The 27,638-nt window shown below is 42.1% G+C and overlaps 1 protein-coding gene across 2 annotated transcripts; it reads right to left on the minus strand.

Annotated features, from left to right (window-relative positions):
- Positions 1–327: 327 nt before the first annotated feature.
- On the minus strand, positions 328–27,638 carry rab28 (RAB28, member RAS oncogene family). 2 transcript variants are annotated; one of them, XM_034543995.1, is made up of 8 exons: positions 27,586–27,638; positions 27,184–27,268; positions 20,685–20,781; positions 17,821–17,909; positions 15,911–16,040; positions 4,167–4,270; positions 3,986–4,063; positions 328–621 (listed from the first exon to the last, which is right to left on the minus strand). In XM_034543995.1, the coding sequence occupies exons 2-8, from the start codon at positions 27,256–27,258 to the stop codon at positions 529–531; spliced, it is 666 nt and encodes a 221-aa protein (XP_034399886.1). In that variant the 5' UTR covers positions 27,259–27,268; positions 27,586–27,638; the 3' UTR covers positions 328–528. The 2 variants fall into 2 exon arrangements, with proteins under 2 accessions (XP_034399886.1, XP_034399887.1); XM_034543996.1 differs by lacking the exon at positions 328–621 and adding an exon at positions 930–1,380 and having other exon boundaries at positions 27,184–27,625.

Below are 27,638 nucleotides of genomic sequence, written 5' to 3' on the forward strand. Positions count from 1 at the left end.
ATAAAAGATCGTTTGGTTTCGGCTCCCTGTTTAACTTTAAGAACAGATCCACTTTTGGATTTGACAGGTGTAAATAGTGTTATCTTTAGAAATATACTGCAATATATCTAACCATTAAAACAAATGTCTCTAATAGCGATGGCAGAGGAAAATATACTTATATATAAAAAAAATATTGTGAGTGATTACCGTTGTTCTCCTTTAAACCACCAGCTTCGTACTAAAACATGAATCAAGTCTTTTTAAATATTTATTTAAGTTGAATCACAGAAATAAAATGATAGCTGCGTGTAAACTTGAAAAGAGAAAAGTGGAGGTCCCGTTTCCTTTTTTTTTTTTGTGTAAACCACCCATGAAATGATCGCTGCTAAATATCCGAACTACAGGCACAGGCCTCGAAAACCACACAGTCTGTTCTTCATCTCATCCAACTGACACACAGGAACACAGAGAACACACTCTGAACACAATCCTGAAAGACGAATACTGACTGAAGGCAATTGTACATCTTTAAGCGTTGTCGAGGGGTCACTGCAGCACACACATGGAGCTGCGAGGGGGGTTGACTGTCCTGGCCACGGTGTCCTGACTGTAGTTTACGATGTCCGCCTTCACCACGCGCTGAAATGATGCAACGACAGATACACACACATTGAATTCAAAAGCTGCGAGGACGCTACAAACGGAGTCAACTCATCACAGTGTTAGATGTTAAAGAATATACCTGTTCTATGAAGAAAAAAACTCTTTTAAACGCTTCCCAAGGCTACGGATAAATTACGTCCACCATCTGTTACAGCTCAACAAAGACTTCTGGAGAGCGGTCAAATGGTGGTAAAAAAAAGAGGCTTTATGTCACTATAATGAACAGCTAATCTCATTTATAGTATTTATAGTACATTATACTATAAATGAGATTAGCTGTTCATTATAGTGACAAAACTATTCATGTAACATTTCTTCGTACATGGCGCGAAATCCATGCAGTGATTTAAGACACTGATCATAATAGTTGTGCGTCTCTGTTGTCACCATAAAGGTTTTTCTCTCTACATCACTCACAATAACAAACAACTCAGAGAGACACACGTAACTTAGATTTATGAGACGGTTTCAACCTCGATGATGACGTAACAGAGGAGGCGTGATTCATTTCTTTTAGTCTGACGGGTTTAACTACTTCTACCTCAACGGTGATATTTTACAAAGCAACTGTTTATGCTTCTAAGATCTAACACAGATCTACTGAAACATATCTGTCTAACTGTGGAGACATACTTTCAACTATTGAACAGAACATATTTTGCTTTGCTGGTTGTTCTCTTGTGTAATTGGGCCTTCGTCCTGTGGGTAGTCCACCAGCTCAGCCTTCACAATCCTCTGAGCAGGTTCAACACGTCGGGAAAGCAAAGAGACAACAAAAAAAAGACACAAACAAGGACCAAGACATGGGAGAGGATGATTAGAGTTAGAAGAATGGAGTCCAAAGCCAAGTAGTGATGAATAAGAGAGGATGAGGAGAAAGTTATGGAGTGAGAGAAATGACCACAGAATGTGGGAAACAGACTAAAAACAATGACGCATGACATTAATGTACAAATTAAACTGTGACCACAAAAAGAGACAAAAAAGGAATAAACTTAAAGCGGTGCTGTAACCAACAATTATTCCCTTTCGTTATTTCCTTTCTTTTAAATTAATAATTTAGTCAATAAATAGAAGTCCAACCATGTCAGTTTATCAGATAAGGGGGAAAAAAATGCATTTTTGCTTAATATATTTAAAAGATTACAAGATTTCTCATCAATCTATTTGTGGGTTAATCAAGCAAACTGTTCACATTAGATATATATTACAGGCCATGAAGAAGCTGTCAATCAGACTTTCCTTTTCCACCCTTTTAATCATCAGAAACTCCTCATTGGTAAAGTCTAATTTTATATTGACAAAATGTATTCCTTTGGGTCTTCCAGATACTCCACCACATTTTCTGACCAATGTGCAATGTTTTTAACTACTTTGTGGAAATCTCTACAACTAGCGCTTTACATTGCAGCTGTTGAATTCTAGGGATACATAAGGTCGGGCCTTCAAGTTTAAACTATCTTACATTTGATCTTAATCTGCTGGACTGCATTACCAGCGAATAACAGACCACATGGCTGAATAGCAGGCCCTGGTTGGCTGTCTGATTAACGAGCTGCCGAAGCCCGGTGTCGCCGTCAATGAGTGATCCGTGGCCTCGCTATCTGATCCAACAGACTCAGGACCATGACGGAGAGGGCAGATAGAATACTGTCAGAGGTTGTGACCCTCATGTTCAGCTCTCTGAAGCTGACAGCTGATAATGAGGCTTTGCTGGGCCCCACGGCGAGACCCAGAGCCATGACCTGCTCCAAGTCTCATCCCGATATCCACGACACAAACCCAGTGTGTCATTCCTTCACACCTCCAACGTTATATTATATTGTCTTTTTAGGAATCTGAAAACAGTGGAGTTTAAAGATGGAAAATAGACCAAACTGGAACCAAAACAATTAATTTCTTAGTCAATAAACTAAGAAGTTATTTGTACAATGCCAAACATTCTTGAGTTCCAGCTTCCAAAATGAAGGACGTTACTACATTTATCTGTTTTATATCCTTTTGAACTGAATATCTTTGAGTTTTGGATCGTTGCTTCGGCGTCACCTTGGCTCTGGGAATTTGTGATCAGCATTTTTGTTTTCTGACATTTTACATTCCAAACCGCTAATTGATTGATCACATTGTTGTCAGAATAAACAATAATGACCAAACCAGCAGACATTGAGGACATATTAAATGAGTTATCCTGATTTTAAACTTCTCTAATGCCCCGGTGTGCTAAGGGTTGAGATTTCTAGAACATCCTTCTTTTTTTGTCAAACTACTGTTGACGCAAATATATTAATGAGGATAAAAAAGCAATCGAGTCTCTCGCACAATCATGAAAATGAAATACTGGTGGCTAACTCAGTCTTGACGGCTAAAAACACAAAAAGAAAATGTGTTCTTTCTTATTCTGCTATGAGCTGTGGCCACGCATCAGGTTTACATCTATATATACACATTTGGATCTACAAGACACTTGACACACTTCTGTCAACTAGCCTTTTCCCATGAAGAGGATATTGGGTCCAGCCACTCACCCAGCTTGATTAGCATGGATTAAAGCACTTTGCGTTATTGACAGAGCTATCAAGGGAGGAGAGGAAGAAGGAACTAGATGGACAGCTCCATTAGTCGATGGTCATTTAGTTTCAGTTAGTCAGCAGCGGTGTTGGTGATGGGAGAGGGTCTTGAGAATTTGGCCAATCTGTCCCTTACATGCTCTCCCTTCTCTGGGGGTCCTGACCTCTCGGTAGCCCCCAGGCTCATCAACCACTACCCAGCCAGTGTGGCTCCAACCAGTCATATCAGACCCAGGATTAATGTTTCTGGGGGAGGTGACCTTGTAAATCCTACAGCTGCCACCATTGGGTATATTGGTCTGGCTGGCAAGCTGAGACCATGTTTTAGCACAAAACGGTGGGAGATAAACCAAATAAATCAGACAGACAATCCTAACCTCCTCAACCTTAAAACAGCCTACCTTTAACCTCCGACTTCACGCGTTAATGTGGTCAATGTGGGTCTATTTACAGATGGCCAGTGTCAGTGGCAGGTAGATCATCACAGGAGGCAGACGTAACAAACTCGTGTTTACACAACAAATGGTCCTTTACAGTGTGGGGTGACCTCTGTTGACCTAACACACTCACTGTGACCTCCCTTAAGTTCAGGCATAACATAACACCTAATGTTAGGAGAGAGGAACCCCTTAAAATAAGCAGCTACTTTCAATCAAAGAAATGTACATGTTCTGTCCAAGTTAGGAGCAAAAGAAACATTTAAAATGCGTTTTAAAATCAGCTGCAGAGATGGAGACATTTGAGAGAAAGACCTCGGTGGCATGATGGCTCACCTGGGACTGCTCCATTTCTGCTTTGTTTAGCTTTACACCAAGAATCTCAGCAGCCACTCTCTGGAAACAAAGGTACACCTGCAGAAAGAGAAAACAAGAAAAATAGGACAAAATAAGTGTTAATAAAGTCACTCTGTACATCCCATTCTTACTGTGACTTATTGAATCAGCTGGTACTAACCGAGTCCCCCGTCTTGGCCGATACAAACTGACTGACGAGGCTGTTCTCTTGGCAGAAACGCTGGTGCTTGTCAGCCTTCACTGTCCTCATGTGCTCCATGTCGACTGCGGACGAAACACAGCGTGACACGTGAGAAAATATAGATTTATACGGTGGTTACACAGCACTCTCGCAGGGTTCACTGTCACGTATCTGAACATAAACAGAAAAGATAACTGTTTACACTTGAGTTAAGATGGAGGGGGATCTGCCTAGTGTAAAAGAATAAGCACGTGAAAACAAAGCATAATTCAATTGTTATGTTGCTTTCAAACGCGGCTGCTAGTTTTATTTTTTCATTTATGGAGGGGAGTAATTTCAGGGGGGTTGAGTTGTGGAAATGATCAATTCAGTAGCATCGAGCGTCACCAGCTGGTACTAAAGCTTGATGTCACACATTCCTCAGTGTAAGCCTAGTACAGTCGGACCCCGAAGCCATGGACCTCCATTTGACCCGAAACAGACAAACCAGCCCAGCTGTGGAGAAATGTTTAAGATACAATGCGTAGTCTTCAGGCTACACTCGCACTGAGAGCGTAGACGGAGAAAACAGTTTGACATATGAGTGTGCCGGCCTTTATGGTGGGCAACCAATCCCAAGAACTGGGACTGTCACGTTCATGCTGATTTACTGTGAGCACACAATGACAGCACCTTTCTTTTTTAGCTATTGTGATGTGCATTTGACTCCTGTGCAGTGATACCGCGCGCTTTGCTTCTCTACTCCCTCGCTATGGGGTCATGCTGGGGTCGATTAAGAAGGTCACCGGGGGGTCCCCCCCCCTGCTGAAAGCTATAGCTTCGGTCTTTATTTCTGGCTTTGTGCGGAAAGGCGGCCACGCCCGGTATCTGGTGCATACATGTCTATGGTAGCTGGAGGAGGTCAGGCTACTGTACGGTGTTGCATTTCTCTCGTCCCCCCCGAGTTTTGCTCTTTGTGTGAGGTTTCATTGAAGTTGTCAAGGATTTTCCCCGTTCTCATGCCCCTTAGTGTGTGTGTGTGTGTGTGTGTGTGTGTGTGTGTGTGTGTGTGTGTGTGTGTGTGTTTTGGGGGGTGGAGGTATGGAGGGGGTTTTAAAGCCAGAAACAGAGGAGAGAGACAGATAACATAGCGAGGAAGAAATGTAAACAGTGCACTAACCCTGTATTAATAATATCTCAGTAAGTCATATGACCCAAAAAAGTTAAAGGCCAATCCACAGCGACGAATAAAATACATTTGGCACGAATCATTTTCGACTAAAACGAATATTACCTTCATCATATCATCATAAGCGACTTATAAACACAAACCTTTCTGGGAAAAGGGAAGACACTTTTACCACTACTCAGTGTCCTGGGCAGTCATGTCTCGGCCTGTACATAAACATAGCTGTCTCATAGGCGTCAGCAGGTTATTTATTTCAGTCATTAACAGCGGAGGTACCCTGCATGCTACTAGAAGTAAATACTGCTAATCCTTTGGATCCTGCACACTTGGGAAAGGTTATCAATCATGTGTCACAGTCAGATTACAGATCTACATTAACAGAGTGGCTCAGGAGCTGAGGAAGGCAAGTGACTGTAAGTTAAAAAGGGTGCACAAGAGAGTGAGGTTTCTGAATCCTGCCTGTGGATATGTGCATCAAGGGGAGGGGGGGATACAGAGGGCCCAAAAACGAGAAAAGGTTCTGAGGAAAACGTCATTTTGACAATTGAACGCTAAAAAGCATTAGAAATTAAAATGTAAGTTTAAGCACTGAAAGCAGTTGAACTTTCAGTTAAAGAGTAAGACATGGAGTTGAAATGTCAACTGAAGTGTAAACAATGACCCGCATTTTATTTTCAGTTAATTTATTTGATTACACTAGTTGCGCTGTTTAAATAATGGTCAGTTTCAATGTAAGCAGTGACAGCAGTTGCGCTATCAGTTGAAGTATTTGAGCTGTCGGTTGAAGAGCATGAAAATTAAATGACGAGTCAGTTGATGTTTAGCGTCGATGTTAACAAGCACGTTATGTTTCCCTCCGTTGTCTTGGAATTTGTAGATGTTCAGATTTCCTTTTTCTTCTAAACACTAGGAGCTCAGAAAACATGGGACATTTTAAAAGATCAGATGATATGAAAGAAAGACCCAGAACATCTACTAAATGGACCTCGTGGGGAGATTTCTTTGTCAACATATTGAAATGTATAAGTACGCCGATATGCATAACAAGACAGTCCTCAATTGTGTGTTGCTCTACGTGGCTCCTTTTAGTCACAAACTAAATACCCACATTCTCAGACGAAAGATTATTTTTTAGCATGTGGCATCTGTCTGTGTAAAATGAACACAAGACTAATCCCAAAGTTTTAGTGTTTTGCTCCATTTGTCTCCCTAATGTACCCATTTCTACTTATCAGGTCAAAACAATCTTCCTGCGATGATCTGGTTTCCCTCCGTTTCTGTCAAACTGTACATCAGTGTAACAATCCCTAGGAAGTGACTGCAAAAATGAAATAAACTGTTTAGGCCTCCGAGCGCATAGAGATAGTGGAAGGGATCATCACTCGCCGAGAGCGATGGCCCTCCCTCGCTCTGGTCACCATCAGTGTTTATTTAAAAGGTCTGCCTGTCGTTGCGGGGAATTACAAGACAACAGTTAGAGATTAATATCTGGTGGATGAATTAGTCTTTTACCATAAATAACAGGTTTGTTATTGCGGTGACCTATTACAGAAATGAGAACAAAACCAAATGAGGAGAAGATATGGATGTTTCTTTCCACAAGTTAGAGTCTGTGGGGATGTCAGCTTAGCTCCTTCATGGAAAGAATCTGCTCACTGGCAAACCGGATTATCCTGAAACCAGACAGACTTGGAGGGAGTCACTAAAAGCTTGAAATCTGTAACAAGGTTGGATTTTGGGGTGGGTGGATGTGCCCAGAGCATGCTTTAAAGGAAAGTGCACCAACTGCCGATGACATTTAGTAACTGAAAAACCATTAACAGTATTCGACTAAGTGACTTAAAGTGAGTCTACCGCCATGTTTCCAGTCATGTATTGTATGCACTTTTTTTTTTTAAAGTATGGCATTAGAAAAGCTGTAGGGAAACGTCAAATTTCTATTAAACTCAATAAATTGTGTTTTTTTGTCTGGGTCGAATAAATTCTGCGAACAATTACCTCCCGTGATCAATCAGCTGTTTCTGCTGTCAGCCCAATTGAAATAAATCCCTGAAGACGTCTCTCCATTGTTCTATCATACATGGGCTAGATGGCCAAGGCAGTTCACAACCTTCACTTCTTCCTCTCTGTTCACTGGCGGATTACAGCCATACGAAGCCGATAGTGTCAACTTCTGTCAAAACTACACTGTAGCCAAGTTTATTCAAAGCTCACAACACTGTCACCGCTCGCCATCGACATGTCGAGAGTCGTTGCACCTTTTAAAAGTCACTTGACAATTGAATGGAAACACGGCTTATGAGTGTTTTACATGTGCATGAGTATCCTGGCTATGATCATGTTTTTGAAGTTATGTGTTTTGCATGTAAACATCATATTGTGGTTTCATTCAGGCCTGAATCAAAACCCACCTGCAGACACATGATGAGAAGCCTCAACCGGGTTTTATGATGTTCCATGTACATGTCGAATCCCAAATGAGATCCCAACTGGGATACCGATGTGCATATAAACAGTCAATGTAACCTTTGAAAGAAGAGATACCACATTCTTCCTCCTAAAAAATGGAAACACTCTCTTGCTCAGTTCAACAGTGATGGGTGGTGCTACAGCCTTCCTTGGTCTGGTATAACCAGCGGCTTATGGTGGCTGATGTAAGCTCCTGTTAGCTCACTAGATGTTGTGCTGTACTGTACGGTATCGAGTCTGTTTGCTGAGTTAATTACTCTTTTATCCTGTAATTGTCACATAGGGAATTGAGGTACACCAACAGAACTATTTCATGACTTTTGCTAAACAAATAAACAACAAGTTATGATTGCAGGATAATGCTGCTGACATTACCTGACATTGGCTACCTTAAGCTCCTGGTTTAATTAATGAAGTTTTCATCTCAAGATTTGCGGTATTTCTTCTTTAACAAGTTACACATCCTCCATTTAAATGGGAAACACACCAGAACCAAAAAGGTTACTGGCATAGTGCATTGCATTTCCAGACCCACTCTATTGATATTGTGATCGACGCAGTAACAGGCCAAATGTGGATGATGTGAGAACTCAAGGATGGATTTTTTTTCCTTTACAGTTCACCAACATACATTGCAGAAGGCAAAACAATAAGCTAATAGCTCCATGTTGGCTAACCAGCTTGAAATCCTACACTGCACTGTGTGATCCTCAGTGGGCTTTTTAAAACCACGCTGTGATAACAGAGACACCTACTTACTGCTCTACCAAGTCAGCTGCTGGGGACCAATTGGAACAGTTTACCCAGCGAGCAACAGCCACAGAGTAAGCTTGACATAACACAGTTAATTGCCGACAGCCTCATTTTTAACTAAACAGCAATTGTATGAGGACTGAGGGTGGAATGTGTGAACTGCATGCGTGTCTATGTGTCTGTGTGTGGTAGTAATGGTGTGTGTGTGTGTGTGTGTGTGTGTGTGTGTGTGTGTGTGTGTGTGTGTGTGTGTGTTGTCAGAGACTTGGGGCTCTGAGGGGTCATATCACATTAAGTGAAAGTTACAGGGTTGAGCCTAATCAACCCCAGGGGAGAACCTATCGCTTCCAACATTACCTCACACTGTGTCTTTAAGACCCTGTTAAGAGGGGTTGCCTCAGTTTCCCCTCGATGACAATCATAAAACAATTCAGACTGTACAGTGAAGGCAGGAATTATCAAACCAGATCCAACTCCCGATGCAAATTAGGGGCTTTGAATGGGGCTTTGTGTGTCTCTGTTGCTTCACCTACAAATTCAAATTCCATAAGAACCGTGTCTAACAATGCGTTGATATCTCTGGCTGTTTTCACGACTATTTTATATTCTATGGCTCAGTACATATCTCCTTTATTACTTATGGCTATTCATGGATCATTCCAGTCCTCACATTATCTGTTGCCTGTATTGTTTTTACTGTCTTGGCCAAGTCTTCCACAGAAGAAAACCTCAGCAAAAAGTTATTGCATTAATCTGTCTTGATGGCTGGATTATGAATACAACTATTATGCATTGACAGTGTATTTAAAATATAGTATGTTTTTTAACTCCTATTTTACTAGTGCACTGCTCCCCCTTAAGGCAACCAACTCTTTATCTGCATTAACACCACCCTCGCATTGCCCCTGAGCTGAAGTTCTATTCATCCTTGTGCATGTGCTGGTAAAGCGCAATATACAAACTATACAATGACGCACAAATCAAAACAATGCTGACCAGCATAACCAGTGGTCATAAACTCCACAAGTAAAACTTTAAGTCAAAGATGCTGTGTAACACAACATCATTCTCTCTGTGGTGAGTAAGTTGTCTTACACAAAATGCCATCCATCCCACCACCAACCTGAACCTCGAAAAAGAAATGCTACAAAAAAAAGCCAGCAAACACGTGGACACTTTATCATAAGTTAATATTAAACTGCAGGAGTCTGAAAAAGCAGCTGAATAATGTTCCCTCAAAGTCTGGAAAGGTTAATTCCATGTGACATTTTATTTACCCCTAAATGTTCTGGTACAAGATACAGGAACACCTCTCCTACATTAAAAAGTCAATAAAAGTATAATGAATCCTTCTGAGTGATGTCTGATTTAATTAGACAGAGTTAAATTTCACAACAAGTGGCTATTTATTTAAAGCATCTAAATCCTCGGGTCCAACTGGTTTACATGACAAGCTCATAAAAACTGTTTTGAAATATGAAGGGTGTGATAAGTCTGTACTTGTATTAAACATGCACACCATAATGTAAATGTAAACAATAACTACTTTTCCCCTGTGCTGGCTAGTTCCTAGTTGTATTTTTTTAAGCATCATAGTGTCACAGAAAAGGTGGTGTTATCGTTACTGACTATATTAAATTATAATTCCTGCACAGGCACATTACCATAATATGTTGTCAATCTGTAGCCGATCCTAAACTGCTATTATTGACTTTTACATTTTTACAACTATTAAGAATTCATATCGTGGTGGAATAATTAGAGATGAATATCAGTATATTCGGGCTTTACGGTAAGCTAATAATATTATCATGACTTTTCTGGGTGAGGACACACAGATGAAGTGCTGTTAGTAGCCTGGTGTTGTGGAGGTGAGCGGGGCCCGTGCACGAGTCCTCGTGGGACTCCTGACCGAGACAGAACGCTCTTTGTGCTGCGGCGCCCCTGCCCCGGTGGCCTGAAACGGGCCGGGACCGTCAGGGGACTCGCTTTCCACTAGGTCAGAAGTGTTCTGTCGACAGCTCATTGATCACAGCTCATCTTGTCATTTGATCGTTCTTCATGAAACAACGTGCAGACACACACACACACACACACACACACACACACACATGCATCAACACTTTAAAACATAATCAGATACTCCGCAGCGGCTAGTAAAACAATGTGGTCGTCCTCTTCGGTCAGGGAATGTAAAACAGAGAGTGTCCAGCGGTAGCTCCACGGGCAGGGAGAGAGCTGGAGTGCCGGGCTGTCACTGCTACAGTAAAACATGGGGCCGAGGGCCTCGCAGCCTGGGTTAACGGGCTCCCAGGACTCGTGAAAAGCGAACAAAAGGCCCAGCTCTGAGCTGACCACACAAGACGCTGCCCTAAGTTTCACTGGCCATGTTCTCCGAGCTCTCCTGTCGCTGTTAAACTAAGTGGACTTTTATGGGCGAGCAATAATATATGCCTCTGTGAGCCGGCAACATAACTATGAGCTATAATAATTATATGGAGCACAGGGGAGCCTTCGTAATTGTACACGTCGCATCACTGAGTGTCTATTCATAATTATAAAGTCTTCCTCGGAGCAGTGATGCGTTGGACTGGCCTACACATTCAACTTCAAGCCACAAGCAGTGAACTGTGACATGGAAAGTGTGTTCTGCTCACGACTGCCTGAGCAAATATCAAACAAGTTAAACAACCTGAAGCAGACGAGGGGTCCAAAGACAGTGATATAATATTCCAGTAAAAAAAAGTAGAAGGGGGAAACTGTTTTGATATTTCGCATAGATTTATAAGATATGCCTGCGGATCCAGATCAATCGCTTATTTACCCAACCCTGTGTCAGCAAGGCCCCTTCCAGGAATTCCTCCATATCAATGTTGTGAAGCATAGAAATAAAGTAAAGCCTGAGCGTGATGAGGGTTCCAGGCTGCACTCAGGTCAGGTGGCTAAGCTGTGCTGTGCAACTCAAATGGCCCGTGACTTACCACACAAGAAGGTATGCAAAGACTGATCATCTACTGCATGTGCAACAATATTTGCTTTATGGATGGCTAAAATGAATGAGGACTTTCCATGTTTCGACAGGCATGAGAATCAAGAGAGATGAGTTTAGGGACCAGAGCTGGGTCAAGCAGTTGTTACAATTAATTCTTAGCATTTAGTTCATTTAGCAAGAAGCCCAAGATTGATACTCATTGCGTTGCTTTGTGTGGGAAAGACCACCCATCAGCCACCTGTGTAGGTTCAAACAAACTCTAGAAAGTATTTCTTGATCACTGCTGGACACAAGTGTCAGCATCTTCATTTGATGATTTTACACCGACTTATCAGCCACAGAGTAATATAGCTGTAATTCTTCATTTGTCCGTCTGTATCCTTGTAACCTGAATCTCTATTTCCCATCTTTTCCAGACCTACAGAGAGATGGCAGGCTACAGTCAGTGCGGTTACTGAGGCAATTTGATATACATGTCTGTTCTGACCCTTTACCTTTCATGAAATGTGAAGAGAAACAGGAAACACTGGATTTGGTGTAAACTGTAAACATTCCAGATTTTTACCGAACCATACACCATGCCTTACTGGGTTTATATATTGTATATATAATGTTTTACAGTGTCGGACCTGTGGTCGCGCTACCCACAGTGCAAAACAGACACTGCTGACGTGTTCATCCTTTCTATCTGGGGAGGGGTGAGGGTGCAGTAAGAGCACTGGGCTTTTGTCCCACCACATGTCTATTGTGGCTAAACCTTTCCCTTGGGGGCAATTAAGACCTTTTAGTTTGTTGTAAGAGGACCTAAGTACGAGTGGGTTGAGCCAGGAAAAACATTTTTGAGCTAAACCAAAAACAGAAGCGCATTGAGCTCCTCTGCACTCCTGGACTTCTGAGCATCTCTCTATTAAGAAATGTGCAGGCCTGCACTGAACAGACAGGAACTGTGGCAGCTTTACAGGGGCCGGGAGGTGACGGGGGTGAGAGAGCTGGGGAGGGGGAAGGCTTTAACTCCACCCGAGGCTCTGCCAAGATGGCAAACAACTCAAGACCAACAATGTTGGTGGCAAGGACATGCTTCACGGGAATCCAGAGTTAGGGGAGACCCATGTTTCACTTTACCTTTCACGTGGCCGGGTGGAAAACTGGGGAGAGTGAAGTGTGACGGGTAACGGTATGCGGTGAGATCTGCCATAGCTTGCAGAAAGCAAACACGCATGTTGTTTAACACAACAGAGACCTGGAGCCAATGAAAAGACATTACTATAAGCAAAGGCAGCTACAGCAGAAGTGTTAGTCTACACATGTGAGAGATAAGCGTTAAGAGTAGGTCTAAGTGTGTGATTGAAAGAGTTCATGTTTGCACAAGGATGAAAATGAATGCGCAAGTGTGTTTGAGAGATGGCGCAAGATAGGGAGAAAGAAACGGGGTGAATAAACAAAGCGGAAGAGAAAAGGCAGGTAAGACATAAATGAGTGTACAAATACAAGAACAAATTATCTTCATGCGGGAACCTTATCTCCCTGCAGAAGGGAACGCTTCCCATGGCAGGCCTGAGTGGATCGGCAGTGAACAGTGTTAGAACCTCTAAGCAAAAAGCCATGAGTGATGAGGAGGGGTTAAGAGAACTGAACCCATTTAAGTCACCCAAATAAGGGCTGTACAATCCCATGATGGATGCTCCGGAGTTCCTGAGGGAGAGAGAGCGAGCAATGGGAAGGGTGATGGGTGGGCAGCGAGCAGGGGTCCTGCGATCCCCACTTAATAAAAACAAATTAGTTTGATAAACGACGCAGACTTAATGTCCACAAAGAAATATGTGCACTAATATTGAGCAGTAACATATGCCATGTTAAAATACCGATGGTTCCATTCAGTGATAACATATGGACATTACGACGGACAAAAAAGATGCCAAATATGGATCAGGACTGCTAACCGCGCCATGTATTTCATATCAGACAATCTCTGATCTGAAAGGCAAACAGTCCAAACGCAGCTGTTGTTAAGCAAAGAGCAACAATAATGTATTGTTTGGAGTCCTCTCAAAACACACGGCACTTATTAGTGTACTAAAAATGAAACACTCGAGTGGTGGAGTAGATGACTGCGCAACAAGCCAACAAGAGAGGTTCCTGTGTACCATACGGTGTTACACTGGGCTGCGCTGTAATAAACAGTTATAGTATGTTTAGATAGACCAAGAGCTTAGCATTCTTCCATTACCTGTGTGTTCTCAGTAACTCCACAAGTGTGTCACTTTACACAAGTGCGTGTTTCTCTGCGAGTGTATGCGGGCGCGCGTGTGCATGCACTTGCATAAATAATTGTGTGCGCATATGTGTGCCCTCAATAAAACATTTCATTGGCTTCCTCTCTGAATTGTTACAAGTGGTGCCATTATTTAACACAAGGCTCTGGGCAGCGTGCAGAGGGCATGGGGGCGCAGCGTAGTGGCGCTTAACAAGCACACTTAACCCCAGCCGGCCATGCTAAGCTGAAGAAAGGAAAGGCTGTTCACCGGCAGTGACATGGCACAGGCGGGCAGTCAGGCCAGGCTGTGGAGAGGAGGGGACGGCATCATTAATGAACCAGTCTGGTCCATACTCGTTTACCGTACACTCGGTAAAGAAGACAGTGTTCAAATTAAAACTAGAAGGCAGGCACAAGGTATAATTCAGGAAATTTAAACTCAATGTATACGGTAGAACATGGAACTGTTAACAAGCCATACAGAGTCACATTTGATTGTAGCCTCCATGTTGACTTTAGGTATAACATTTTTAAAAAGAACACTTAAAATGTTATAATAGTGTAACAGGTTTCAGCTGCTCTTCTAGTAAGCACACATGACATCTAGAGCCAGTTTTCACCTTAAGTTTATCACTAAAAATCTCCCCTAAGACAAGCCCTCACAGAGACATAAATCTGTGTTTTTATAAGCTCTGTGTTATGTCTGTACTTCTATTTTGGTTGTCACAAACATGTTGCCTCACTCAGTCCAACATCATGGGAACCATTTATGAGAAATCTAAACTCTGCTCCCGAAAGAATGCTGTTTATTCATATGTTCAGCTTATTGTTTATGTGCGCCAAGTATTCATTTTGGAGAAAATGCGACGGTACTTAAAAAAAGGTTAAAAAGCTCTTCCGCAAAGAAAAGCTGGAGAGACAAATAATAATACAAAAATGTAGGTGTGGACATTTCAAGCTAGATAGCGAGACTAACTCTCTTCAAGTCCATGCGAGAGTTCAGGAATTCATAAAGTCTCACAAGGTAATTGATTGCTCCTCACGGGGCAATCTGTGTGGGATTTTCTTTTTCTTTTTTTTCAGCCTGTAGAAACAGAAAAAACACACATGGGCCATTCTCAGCAATAGAGCCATTAGGGGGAGAATGACGCTGCGAGTGTGGGGGTGAGGAGCCTGACAGCGGGATGAACACTACTTAAATATTACAGTACACACACTCACCCATACACCCAAAACCTAGCCTAAATACAGAGGCGCCCACCGTTAAAGCCGGGGCATTAGGAGATGCAACGGACGCGAAGACAAGAGAATCTGCTCGAGACAGGCGAATTAAACCGTGACCTATGGTCCCCGTTGAGTAACATTAGCGAGAGCTTCCTGTGTGCAGGCACCACTCTGTTGACCGTTCATCATCGCTCGGGAAGGTGGACAGTCACCATTACACACACACACGCTGACGCCTCACTTTACAATAACACGACGGCAGCCATGACTCCACATCTGTCAAGGGGATGTTTAAAAAGAGTCATCATTATTACTCTTTATTTTCGAGGTGGGTGGATGGGCGCAGGCTGATAGGAGGAGACCCGTCTGGTTAACATCGAGTTCCTTTCCTTAACCAACGACTCGGGACAGGAGCTCGAGCTGGGGGGGGGGGGGGGGGGGGGGCAGACGGGTACTGACTGGGAGGGAAAGGTGGGGCTCAGATAAGCGGTGCCCTAGGTCCGTTGGCCCGGGGATCTTAAATCATCTTCAGTCACTCCCCAGAGTTCACAAACATCAGCATTCCCATCGCTCCAAAACCTCACTCTCTTATCAAGTGGCTTATCACACCGATCAGGTATCTGGTGCTCTAACAAACACGTCTGCTACCATCAAACACTCACTCCTCCACACACAAACACGCAAAACGAAAAAATGGGTCAGGGTGAAATGAATAGAGAAAAACTCAAGTCTAATGAATATAAGAGAGCCTGTTATTGAAAATATAGCAATTTCCAAACTTGATTGACTACACCACTGAGTTGTTTTCAAAGTACTGTAATGCTCCGTTTGTGCTGAAAAACAAGCGTTTGTGTGTTTCTCACTTTTATTCCCAATCAGAGAGAAAACCGGCTGGATATCAGCTTCCTCGTTGGCTTTCTTCACCAGGCTGAACCAATCCTCCAGATTCTCAAAGCTCTGGTAGTTGGTGATATCGTAAACCAGGAGGACCCCCTGCATCAGAGAAAAAAAAAACATACAAGAACAACACAGTCTTCAGACGTTGATTTGAGTGGCTCCCCTTTCCATTTCCTGGATGTGAGTACACAGCTTAATTTCTCATACTCATTCATTTTTTAGTTAAATAATATTGAGGGAGCAAGGGAACAGTAGGTGGCACTGCATCTCTTCCTAGAATAGGGGACGGATTTAAGAGGACACACACATAATCTGAGGTAGGTTCAGTATTATTGTTATGATCTAGGTAAGGACATTCCTGTATGTGGTTTGTACATTACCAGAACATAGTTGTGTAAGAATGCAGTGCAGAATAGAGGTGAGGTTTGGTTATCTGCTGTCTGAGCTAATGAATGAATGCTGTCTGCCTAAAGACATTCTCCTCCTCCCTCTGTAATCCTCAACACTGTATTCACTGCAGAAACACGCGTGCAACAACACCAGAGCCATGTTTGAGCAAACACTGAGGCCAGAGGGAGCTGTTTACATAGACATAAATTAATCAAAGAGTAAACAGAGATACAAGAGCTGTTGGCGTAAATCAAGACAAACAATCACACAGTTGAACTATCTGCTATCACTGCTTAAAATGTCTGGGGCTGGAAATTAAAAGTAAGCCACGGTAATGGTCTCTACTTTTACTGCAGGATGCAACACGACTGAAGGGGAGTCTGTTGCTTTTTGTTCGGTCGGACACGCACTGTCACAACACACAAGGTCGGTGACGACAGCTCAGGCCTCTGACAATTACTGCTAGTCTCTGTGAACAGCCATGATTGATTACAGGACGCACAGTGCTGAACAATAGGTGTGGAGGTTCCACACAGCGCTCACCAGAAACTCTGCAAAGTGTCGTAACGTTGTGCTTGTGAAGGAAAGAGACAGTAAAAGGAGTGTGCTGCTGACATTAATATACAGTGCTCAATGTTTGGGCACAATTTAAAGCGAAAAAACATGGTCGCTTTCACTATTTTACAGCCAAATAGATTCACAGGACTGAAAAGAATCTGAAATTAATGCCAATCTTCTATAGACACACATGATAGAAGTATGCTTGCACCATTTAGCTGGTATATAGTGACACATTTCCAAAACATGGTAATTAAGTAGGTCTCTTCAAACAAGAGACATCCTGGAGGTGACGGCAGCCTGTGGACGCTGGTGTTGCTGACGCAGACGTCATTTTAATCAACACATTGTTCAGTTTCCCCACAAGACAAGCGTTAAATTAGAGTAAATGGATCAGTTAGGAGCCTATTTTTCCTACACTTCTATATGTGTATGAGCTGAGTACGACCAAATACTTGGCATTACTTTGAAAATGTCCGTTTAATTTGGCAGCAATAAAAGAATACATGTTTAGGAATGTAGTTTTTTTTTTTAAATACTTGTAGTATTGATCTTTGTTTCGGTCCGACACAAAACATTAATCGCCCGTTTATGCTCACTGTGAATCCAAATGACTCATTATGATTTGGCTGCAGAGGGAGTGGCAGGCTCTGAATGAAGCGGCCCGGGTTGTAATAATAAGCGACGAGAAACTAATTCTTCCTGTGCTCCCTGTAACGTTGTCACAATCATCTACAGCGGTTGATTTGTAAATGAAAATATTGAAAATATTGGCGTCAAAGACAGTTTGTCTTTTTGCTTCATGGAGCAGGAATAAAATACTTAAGTTCAGAAAACAGAAGAGAAAGGTAGGTGTGTGTGTGTGTGTGTGTGTGTGTGTGTGTGTGTGTGTGTGTGTGTGTGTGTGTGTGTGTGTGTGTCACCTTACATGAGCTCCGTATACATATTTATCCAACATTTTCCCGCCTATCGTTTGGCCTCCAATGTCCCACACCTGCAATGTCACATTCAAGTTGCCTACAGAAGAGAGAAGAGACAGAAAAAGAGCTGACATTTAACTAGTGCAGAGATGTTTCCACAGAGTACAAATAATGTTGTTGGCTTCACAATGACATTTTAAAAAGAGAAACACAAAAAAAACTGATAATGTGGCAACTTGTGGGTTTCTTTTCTGGACGTGTTTTTCCTTTTTCAAATCATGAATTTATTCATTTTAAGGAAGCTCATAATCCGGAGGATATAACGAGTCAGCTGTAGCAGGAGCGTGTATTTTGGGTGAGCGATTTCTATAGTAAAAGTCCACGTTGTTGATATACATAATGGAAACAACAAATCAGCAATTAATCTTTTATGCTAAGCGCTCTTGCCTGGCAGGTTACCCACACCTCACATAGAAGAATATTCAGCGCAGATATTGAAGGGGATGAAAAGGTATGCCTACACTATAATTTAAACATTCTCAATACCCTGGAAGAAAAAATTTACTACTTTTTAGCCTGGGGAGAGCTGTTTGCTTGGTGCCATATCCTGCCAAGTTGGGGAAGTGAGGAGAATTATGTGCTGTTAAGGAAAATAGCAATAATTAAACACAAAATGAGAGGAAAAGAAGACTCCTGTCCTTATGCCTGTGGAAAGAGAAAGAACGAGTGAATAAGAGCGAGGGAGAGAGAAAGACGGGCTCAAAAAACAAATCCAAATAAATATTTTCTTCCTCTGGAAAATGAAAGGGGTGGTTGAGAAAAAAAAAAAAAGAAAGCGGAGAAGGGAGGACCAGACAGCGAGGAGTTTATGTTGGTGTGATGAGGGCTCGGCGCTGGGCTGGAGCGGCGATGGGGAGCAGAGCGTACACTGTGGACACGGCTGGGCGACTCAACCCCTTCATGAGTCCCCTTTTTAAAGCGAGGGAAGGAAACGCTGAGGTTCACAGTCACTACATCTAGACTATACAGTGTCAATGTAAAGCTACATTGAGGAGTGCAATGAATAACGCTCCCTTGGTGTTATAAAGAGCCATCCCCAGCCATCCACCATGCCGGGACACTAGCTTTATTTATGTTTCAAAGATTCACGCTGACTCAACAGCTCGGACATTTTTCTTTATTGCGATAGTGAGTCCAATAGATGAAACTTAAACTAGTAAGGTCATAAAAAGGGGGAGGGGGGGGGGAAAGGGCATATTAACAGTTTTCTTTTGTGTATGCCTAGATGTGGACACAGACAAAGCAACGTCAGAAAGTTTGAGAATGTATCAATTCCCTTCACCACCTGTACCTCATCGGTTTGGCAGAGACATCTGGAAGAGGTATTGTTATAAAAAGCACACACAGAGGAGGCTGTTGTGTGCCAGTCGGCCTCGCCTCACCTCTCCCCGCATTGGAAAAATGTACATTAAGTTTGACAAGCTGGGCCTTCATGGTGAGAGGGGCCGACACTGGCTATAGGCTACTCTCCCCCCTGCTGCAAAAGACGCTTACAGCCCCATAGAGACCTGCAGAGCCGCACAACCTCTCCAATACAAGGCAGGGTGGGGGTCCTAATGAAGTTTGGGACCACCCAGCTCGCAGAGCCACCCTCCTCTTCATCAGCTCATCAACACCCAATTCCCCAGAAAATGGGCCATTTAACAACTCCGGTGTTGGACCCGGTGTTGTTGCTGCCCCAGTGATACAGACATATGTACACACTATGTTTAAACAAAGGTTACAGTACAGGGATTATTTCAGGAAAGAAATTTACTGGAAAGAGAAGTCAAACGATTAACAGCATTTGTCCGAGTTCGTATTAAGAAGTTTTGAGCCCAACCAGTGCTTATGGTTGGCTCTTTTCATCCTGACTGCACCACATCATTTTGGGGGTTTACTTCTCCTAAGTCTCATAAGCTGAAACTGACACAAAATCCAAATAGAATCCTTCAGCCAACTCACAAATCAGCATAACTTTTACTTTTAGCACTTAATTTGCCCTCGCTTAATGTTGTTTTATTAGTAATGAAAGAATGGAGCCACTTTGCAGATTTCTAGAGCTTAGGCCTTGGCAGAGTTTTAGAAACACCATTTCAAATGTTGAAAATCCCCATTTCACATGGTAGGAAGTAAAAATGGAGTGCTTTCGTCTAAATATAGCATCAGTCAATAAACATATATTTTACAGATCTAAGGGGGATACAGAGTGTGGCTTTATTTCTGAGGGTTTAACATAAACAAACAAGAACATGAATGTTTTATGTGGTGCAGGACAAAGATCAGTTGAACTTGGGGATCGGCGATATGGATATAAAAATGTTAATGTATTTACTCTGTACGGTGCCCACAGAATTATGAGCAAGGCTCGCCCCGGTTGGACATAAGCTGTCCATTGGCCTTGTGGAGTCTAAAAAAAGTGTGCTGTTTGCTCTGGAGAGAAGAGCTTTCAGAGTGAATAAGCCTGAGAAGTGGCAGACACTCTACAATGAGGAGCTACCAGAAAAGACACATTCAGCTCCCGAGTTACCCTGAAGAACAAACTCTGCCTGCAAGAAAATTGAACAGGCCTCTTATGTTAGACTTTCAATTAATATTTTTGATCTGTTTTGCATGAATAATGTAAAGTAGACACAAACCTTAAGGTTTATATTGCAGTATAACAAACAACCATTACAACAGTTAAGTCAGTCCAACTGCAATCTTGCCAAACACTTACCCTCAGTATTTTATTGAATTAACAAGTCTGCTTTACCGTGCTTGTGCAACACGCGTGTCCGTGCTGAGTCCCTAAACAAGCGAGCACTCACAAAAGATTATGAAGGTGTCTCACCTGGAAGGCTTATTCTCTTCAGAAAGAAATCCAGACCGATGGTTTGTTTGTACTGCTTCCCGAAGGCCTCCTGTGCAAACCGGGTGGCGAGTGACGTCTGGAACGGAGAGACAAAGCGAGAGACACGGTGAACGAGTGCCACAGGACTGAAAATGTGTCATTTAAAGCAGATAAGTGTTTTAAAAAGAAAATACTTTAAGGATAAAGTAGAAACGTCTGATTCAGTGCATAATAAGTAATATTCACAATATGTGTGCCGTAAAAAAAATCACAGCATGGCTCAGGGCAAAATGCAAGATGCTGCAAAACTCTGTCCAGAGAAAATATACAGTATATTAAAGAACTTCCTGAAAAAGTAATATTTCAGTGGTGAGCAGAAGTAGAAAAGGTTTGATTTAATTTACACATACTAAATGCCAAAGTAAGCTTTTTACAATATTCCATTTCATATTTCAAATAATACAAGGTTAGAACTTATCATATCACATGATATCCATAATAGAGTGAAGCCATAATTCTTCGGTGACCTGACGAATGACCTGTATAGGACGTTCATTTCATTATTACAAATCCATTTTAAGCACCTTCAAAAACACAGTGATTGATTGAAAGGTGTGCTGATGCAACTGTCTGCCTCCTCCCTGCCGGCTCACTACTCAGCCACGGTTGTGACAGTGAAAAGCAACGGGAATTACAAAAACAGGTGTCGGACGGAGTATGTCATGTCTACAGACTGCAGACCTAATAATTGCCACGAATTATAAAACCTCCATCACTGTCAGTGTTGCGTTTGAGGAGGGGGGGAAATAGCATGTTAGGGGCTCTCCTGAAATCCATGGGAATTCATAGCGCAGGCTTGACATGCCAAGTTAAATTCATTTTGATGGATGAGGATTGGAAAAAAATTAAGTGCTGAATGTCTATTAGCTATCTTTAGAGCAGTGTGCTTACATAAACACAACAGAGAAGAGAAGCAATGGGATTCCCTGAGTGTTCATGTGGCAGCAAATGCATTTTAATGTGGTACTTGCCACTCACTGAGGGTTAGAGGATTTACAACTAAATTCTTTCTTTCAATCCACTCAGCTTTCACTTGAGCCTGTGTCCTTATCTACCTCCATTCAGGGTCTGAAAGTTTAGGCTTGGTAAATAATGTTTCATATAAGACTGGACTTCTTTCAAATGACTCCAGGGGAGACACAATCTAATAAGTAGGAGACGCTTATTCAGGGTTTACCCAAATCTTCCTTGAGTAATCTATTTTTCTTTATTTGGGTCCTGATTTGTGATCGTGAATGCCACCTTAATGTTTATCCAAGCTTGAATTTTGAAATGAAATATTTTAATTAACCCTATTAAATGTGTAATCGTATCCTTAGCCGGTGATTTTCTTGATTGTTATTTAATTTGGAGATGCAGAAGTAGGTTTTATTCAACTAAAAGTTTACAAACCTAGACATATTTTTAATTTTGGCCTGTCGGAGATGTCACAGGAAGGATCAAAAGTGACTGAAAAATTACTCGAGGTGACTGACGCAACAAGGAGAAAATCGTCCATTTAAGTAGCCCAAACAATCACTGACAACACAGGAATAACAAGCTTGGACAGCAAAAATGTATTCCACATGCTGCCGTTGGCCTAGTCGGCCATTTGTCTTGGCATTCCAGTAGCTTGGCTCTCGTCCCTCGACGTAGTCCTTTTTTTCCAACGTACAATTGGAACTAACCAGCGAATGTGAAAGCTGGCATAATCCTGACACTCCAACAGAGAACAGCACCGGGTCACCAATGATACCAATGCCGGGAAATGGAGGAAGTTTCCTGAAACAAGAAACTGGGAGAGTAGGGGAAAAAAGATGGCAAGCTGACTATGTCCGTGTGATGCAACTCAGCTGAGAAATGCAGTGCATTTTTGCAGCATTGCATCAAAACTGGCTCTTCATTCTGCTTAAACACTTAAGACGGATGTAAATGTTGGTATTCTGAGGAAGCGTTTGACTGTAAATAACATTGCTGGGAAGCATCATGCATTGATGTAGACGACTTGCGTCCTTTTTTAGAGAGCAAATATTCAGAAGAACTCAGTGGATTTTAACTCCGGTTAAAAAACAGACCGGTGTGTGAATTGGGCCCAGCACCTTACGAGCCTGGCTGAATGCGAGAGTCCATATTTTAAAAACATCATACTCAGGTGGACAAGCCTTCCCACATCTCCCTGTATTTCTGAATGGACAACCAACCACAAGCAAAAATACCACCGAAACTGCTGTCCAAGAAAAACTGATCCAATTGCAATTTGCTCAGCAAATTGACATTAATAAGGGGGGAAACGGCATTCAAGATGTCAGTCAGTGGTGCCTACTCAAAATGGGGGCAGGGCTGCCGTTTTCTGCCCAAAACAGACAAGCAGGTAAGTCATTCAGACACTGACGAGCTGACACCTGGCAGCAGTGGGAGGAGGGTTATTAATGTAGCGTATCTACTGGGAACTGAGTTGTGTGTGTTCTCTGCCCTCCTCCCCGCCCCCCAAAGAAAAGAAAATGTCTACTCTCCAGAATGAGAACATTCATTTTTCTCATTGGGTCTCACCATTACTGCTACATTCATTTTCTTTCTCCCAATGGGAAACTGAGATTAGTCACGAAAGGGGATGTGTAGCTGAAAAGCACTTGACGCCGTTGCCTTACATTCACACTCATTAATACGTGGATTCGAGATGCAGTGAAGAAGAACCGGAGCTAAATTGTCATGACAACCTCATTACTGTTCTGCAAATGATTGCTTGGTGGGACAAGGAAAATATTCCACTGTCATGGATGTAAATTAGGCCTTTTTAATCTACATCTTTACTATCTCAACATACTGAATGATAGTGTCCTAAAGCTTGCGTAGATTTAGAAGAGACAGGGACAATACACTGACGAAAGGGTACATTTGTTTACAGTTCAGACATTCATAAAACTATGTCCTCACATGTGATTATTTGTTATATTATTCTACCAATTGAGAAAACGGAAACATTTCTCATATGGGTTGTGCAGACATCATTTTCTTAAAGGGGGCCTCACTCTGGAGCCAAATGCATATGAGGGTCCTTAGCCAGGAGGAAAGAGGTATACTGATGGAAAACAACCACCAGCTGCAAAAGCCAGGCTAAGAAACTCACATACTATGTATAATACTGTGCAGTGCAGTGTTTTTCTTCAAGTTTACCGAGCAGTAGCTGCAGCAATAAAGTGTACGACAGATTTAGGGACTGTGAATCATCCTGCGATTCAAAACATTTAACAAACACATTTTATTTCAACAAACTACTTAAAAAGGGAACATTTACATTGATGTAATGCATTACTCCACATTCACCTATTATCTGTTTAATTATAGCTAGTGAATTTAGTTGGGCTCATTTAAATGAAATAGTTTGAGAATGGCAGGAAAGAAATGACAGAACAACAACAATATAATATCTTCAAATTGTAAGCCAATGTTCTGAGTTACTATAAAACACAGCACCACGTAAACGACAACTATGTTCAATAGCGCACACAACGTGGATTAAAGACTGGGCAGACTTAATAGGTTTAGAATAATGGCTTTGTGCCAGTCTTAAACCTATAATGCGGTCTTTGAAACAGAATCAAAACCATACGTGTCCATCAACTGAGTGAAACGTTCTTTTGAAGGAGAAATTTAGAAAGAAATGTGTACATTTTTATTTTGCCTGAGAGCAGTTTTTGCACTGCATGACTTGCATGTCTAGTTACATGTATCTTTACTTTAGCATGCAGTCATTAATATGCACTTAATACTGGGTTGCTATCAGGCCCGTAGAGATCACCCCCGCAGCCCCCGCACTGCGGGGGGGCCTCGCAGTGACAGGGGGCCTCGCATGGCGGCTAAGTGTCGGCTGACTCGGCTGTGTTCCGGCTCGATGTGGCCAAATGTGAGCCACCTTTGGCACATTTCACTGTTGCCATGTCTGGCCCAGGTGTAGCTGTTACGGTCATGGGCAGATTCTGTCTGAGACATGGCAACCGGTTTATCGGCTGCCGAATCTGGGCCGAATAATGTAATAAATAAATAATATTACATTACGTAATAACATTAAGATATCCCTCAAAGTTGTCTCTCTCATATAAAGCTACACAATAAAAAAATGTATTTTAAACTGGCTTTATAAGTTTTAAATAATAGTTGTAAAGGCAATCGTAACAGGCAACCACTAGGGCCTCCTGCTACGCGGACTGGTGTTATTGTTGGGCCGCGGTGCATTCTGGGAGAACTACGAGGAAATTTCTCTTGAGGAAAAATGAAACGCACATTTAAAAGTGGTGCCCAAAAACGGCAATCAAAACAGAAACTTTCTGAATTAAATGCCAAACTTCCCAAAATTACAAGTCTTTTTCGACTAGCTGGTGAAGGATGCACTCATCTGCCAGAAGAGACAGGTATTGTACTGTTTGCTATAGCTAACATTACCACGTAGCTAACGTTATACTTTGACAGCTGTACTGCTCTGTCTATATGTTGTGCTTGAAAATACATTAACCTTATTAAACCTATGCTCTCACTATACCCCCTGCGCCCATTATCGGACACGTTTCCTTAATTATCTCCACAACCACATCGTTGTTTAACTTCATTTCACGTTGTCCAACACTGCAACCCTTTTGAGAAGACAACGGCTCTGTACAAAATAATAAAAGTAACCGTTAAGTAAGAAAGGTCATTTTCCAAGCTAAAACTGATCAAAACATATCTCAGAAGCTCCATGTCACAAGAGAGTCTGTCAGGTCTGGCCATCCTTAGCATAGAGAATAAACGTCAGTTTAGATGTAAAGAGCGTGGTTAAAGACTTTGCACACAGATTTGCTAAAAGACGCGCACATGTGTATTCAAATGCAAACCTGTAGAAAGTAGCCTACCGGTGTATCGACTATATGTAGGCATATTTGTTATGTTGTTGTAACATATGTTCTGTTTGAGCTGTTTGATAGGCCCTAGCATATGTTTTGTTTCTGTTGGAATACATTTGTTCTCTGTTTGAGCTGTTTTTTCTGATTGAATAAATTTCCCTCAAAAGAAAAGCTTGGGTCCTGTTCGTTTATCTTTGGATAACGACCGCCGGACAATACATTATCCCTTACATATGGGGGGGAGGGGCCCTCTCAGGGTTATTCTGCAGGGGGGCCTCATGTGTTTCCGTTACGGCACTGGTTGCTATATTCCTTCCATAATGTCATTTTAGAAAACCATTCCTTCATGTCCATTATCTCGCGTTTATGTATTTTGTTCTATTCAGTAATCTCCCCTATTAGTAATCAGTCCACCAACTTTGAAATAGTATGAATGGGCAACCTCAGAAAAACTCATTATGTTGTGTTTAATGCCAGCCTTTTAGTCATTAAACCATCACAACAATTCCGTATGGAGTTAGAAGTAATATGGGTTGCCAAAGATGTACTATTTCATGAACTAACTTTGTTACATTCCTTTATCTTATATAAAGAATACTTATCTACAGTAAACTTAGAAAATAAAAATATAATAGCAGTTTTGCGGGCCACTTTTAGCATCTATACTAAGTGAGCTGCAACTTTCCAGTTGAAATTGTATCAACCTCCATCCCCATATAGACTTGTTGTCCTCACAATCTCATTTCTTGAGTCTGGATGTCTCCTCCTGTAGGTTACAGCTGAAATAACCAACCAGCCTGTTGAATTACAAGAGGTCAACAACACGGGAAGTCCTTCACACAATTAGTTCCATCTATGTGTTATGTATGACTAGCAATAACAATAATGTGTAACTGTTTAAGACAAAGTATATTGCTGAGGCAAATTTTTATTGGACACAAAAATAAGGTTTCATGAATTCAGTAATGTATGTATGTGTTGACTGTTGACAGTGATACACTAAAAGAAAACGTTTACTATCAAATGTATTTAACATTGCACTAACATGTAGAGACAATATTTACATGCGTGGACAATTGTCTCAGGAGCACAACGACACAAATTGACGTTGTCCTCTAGTAACATTTTACTAGGTATGTCATATCTAGTATTGTTATCATTTTTTGCACTTAATTCGTGACTCGTGAAGTCAGAGCATTTGAGTTGATGTTTGGCATTTCATTTTATTTCACATCGTAACGTTAAATACAACGTATACTTCGTGTTGTTGTTCACCTTTATACGTCTACAACACAAGACTGTGGCGGAAGAAAGAACTCAAAGTGTGATCGAATCATGTCGCATTATCTCCGTTAGCCTCGGATGTTGTTAGCTTTGAGCTAGCTCAGCTACATTAGCGTCGGTCGCCATGGTGACCGGGGGGAGACGGAGCAGCGTCAGGATGCGCAACGGGATGCGATAACAGCAGCTGGGCTTCAATCGTCTGTTTAATGAATTCACAACTTAAGAGCCTAGAACATTATGTGCGTGTGTGTGTGTGTGTGTGTGTGTGTGTGCGTGTACACATTGTGCGTCGGGCTCACCTTTCCACACGCACCGTCTCCAAGCACTACAATTTTAAGCTGCCTGTCCTGGCTGTCCTCCTCCGAGTCCGACATGACGCTCCGACTATATCAAAGCAGAAAAAAACCCGAAACCAACAGAAAGAAATAAAGAAATAAAGTCGCGGGTTGGCTGGATGTAGTTGTCAGGCTAATCACAGATGGATTAAACGAGCGTCGAGCAGTGGGCAAGCAGCGGACGCCATTTTGACTCTACTAACGTAACACCGCCGCTCTGCTCGGCTTGATCCACTCAGACACACACGCGGTTCCCGAGTTCCCTTCCCGGTTTAAGCGAGAGGAAACGGGGACCGGATAACAACCCGCAGGATACTCTCAGTTTACAAATATTGTCAGTATCGCCGCGGAGCCCTTCGCACTCACAGGAAACCTTCGGAACCGGAAACCCATTTCACCCGCGGCGTGGTTGCGTCCTG

Source organism: Cyclopterus lumpus, chromosome 10 (assembly GCF_009769545.1).
Source record: "Cyclopterus lumpus isolate fCycLum1 chromosome 10, fCycLum1.pri, whole genome shotgun sequence".
NCBI classification, from domain to species: Eukaryota; Metazoa; Chordata; class Actinopteri; order Perciformes; family Cyclopteridae; genus Cyclopterus; species Cyclopterus lumpus.

Coding starts and splice junctions, on each gene's coding strand:
- rab28 (XM_034543996.1), bottom strand. CDS start 27,258: ATGTCGGACTCGGAGGAGGACAGCCAGGACAGGCAGCTTAAAATTGTA. Junction 20,782..27,183: donor GAGACGGTGCGTGTGGAAAG/GTGAGCCCGACG, acceptor TCTCCGTTCCAG/ACGTCACTCGCCACCCGGTT. Junction 16,041..17,820: donor AATATGTATACGGAGCTCAT/GTAAGGTGACAC, acceptor TCTCTGATGCAG/GGGGTCCTCCTGGTTTACGA.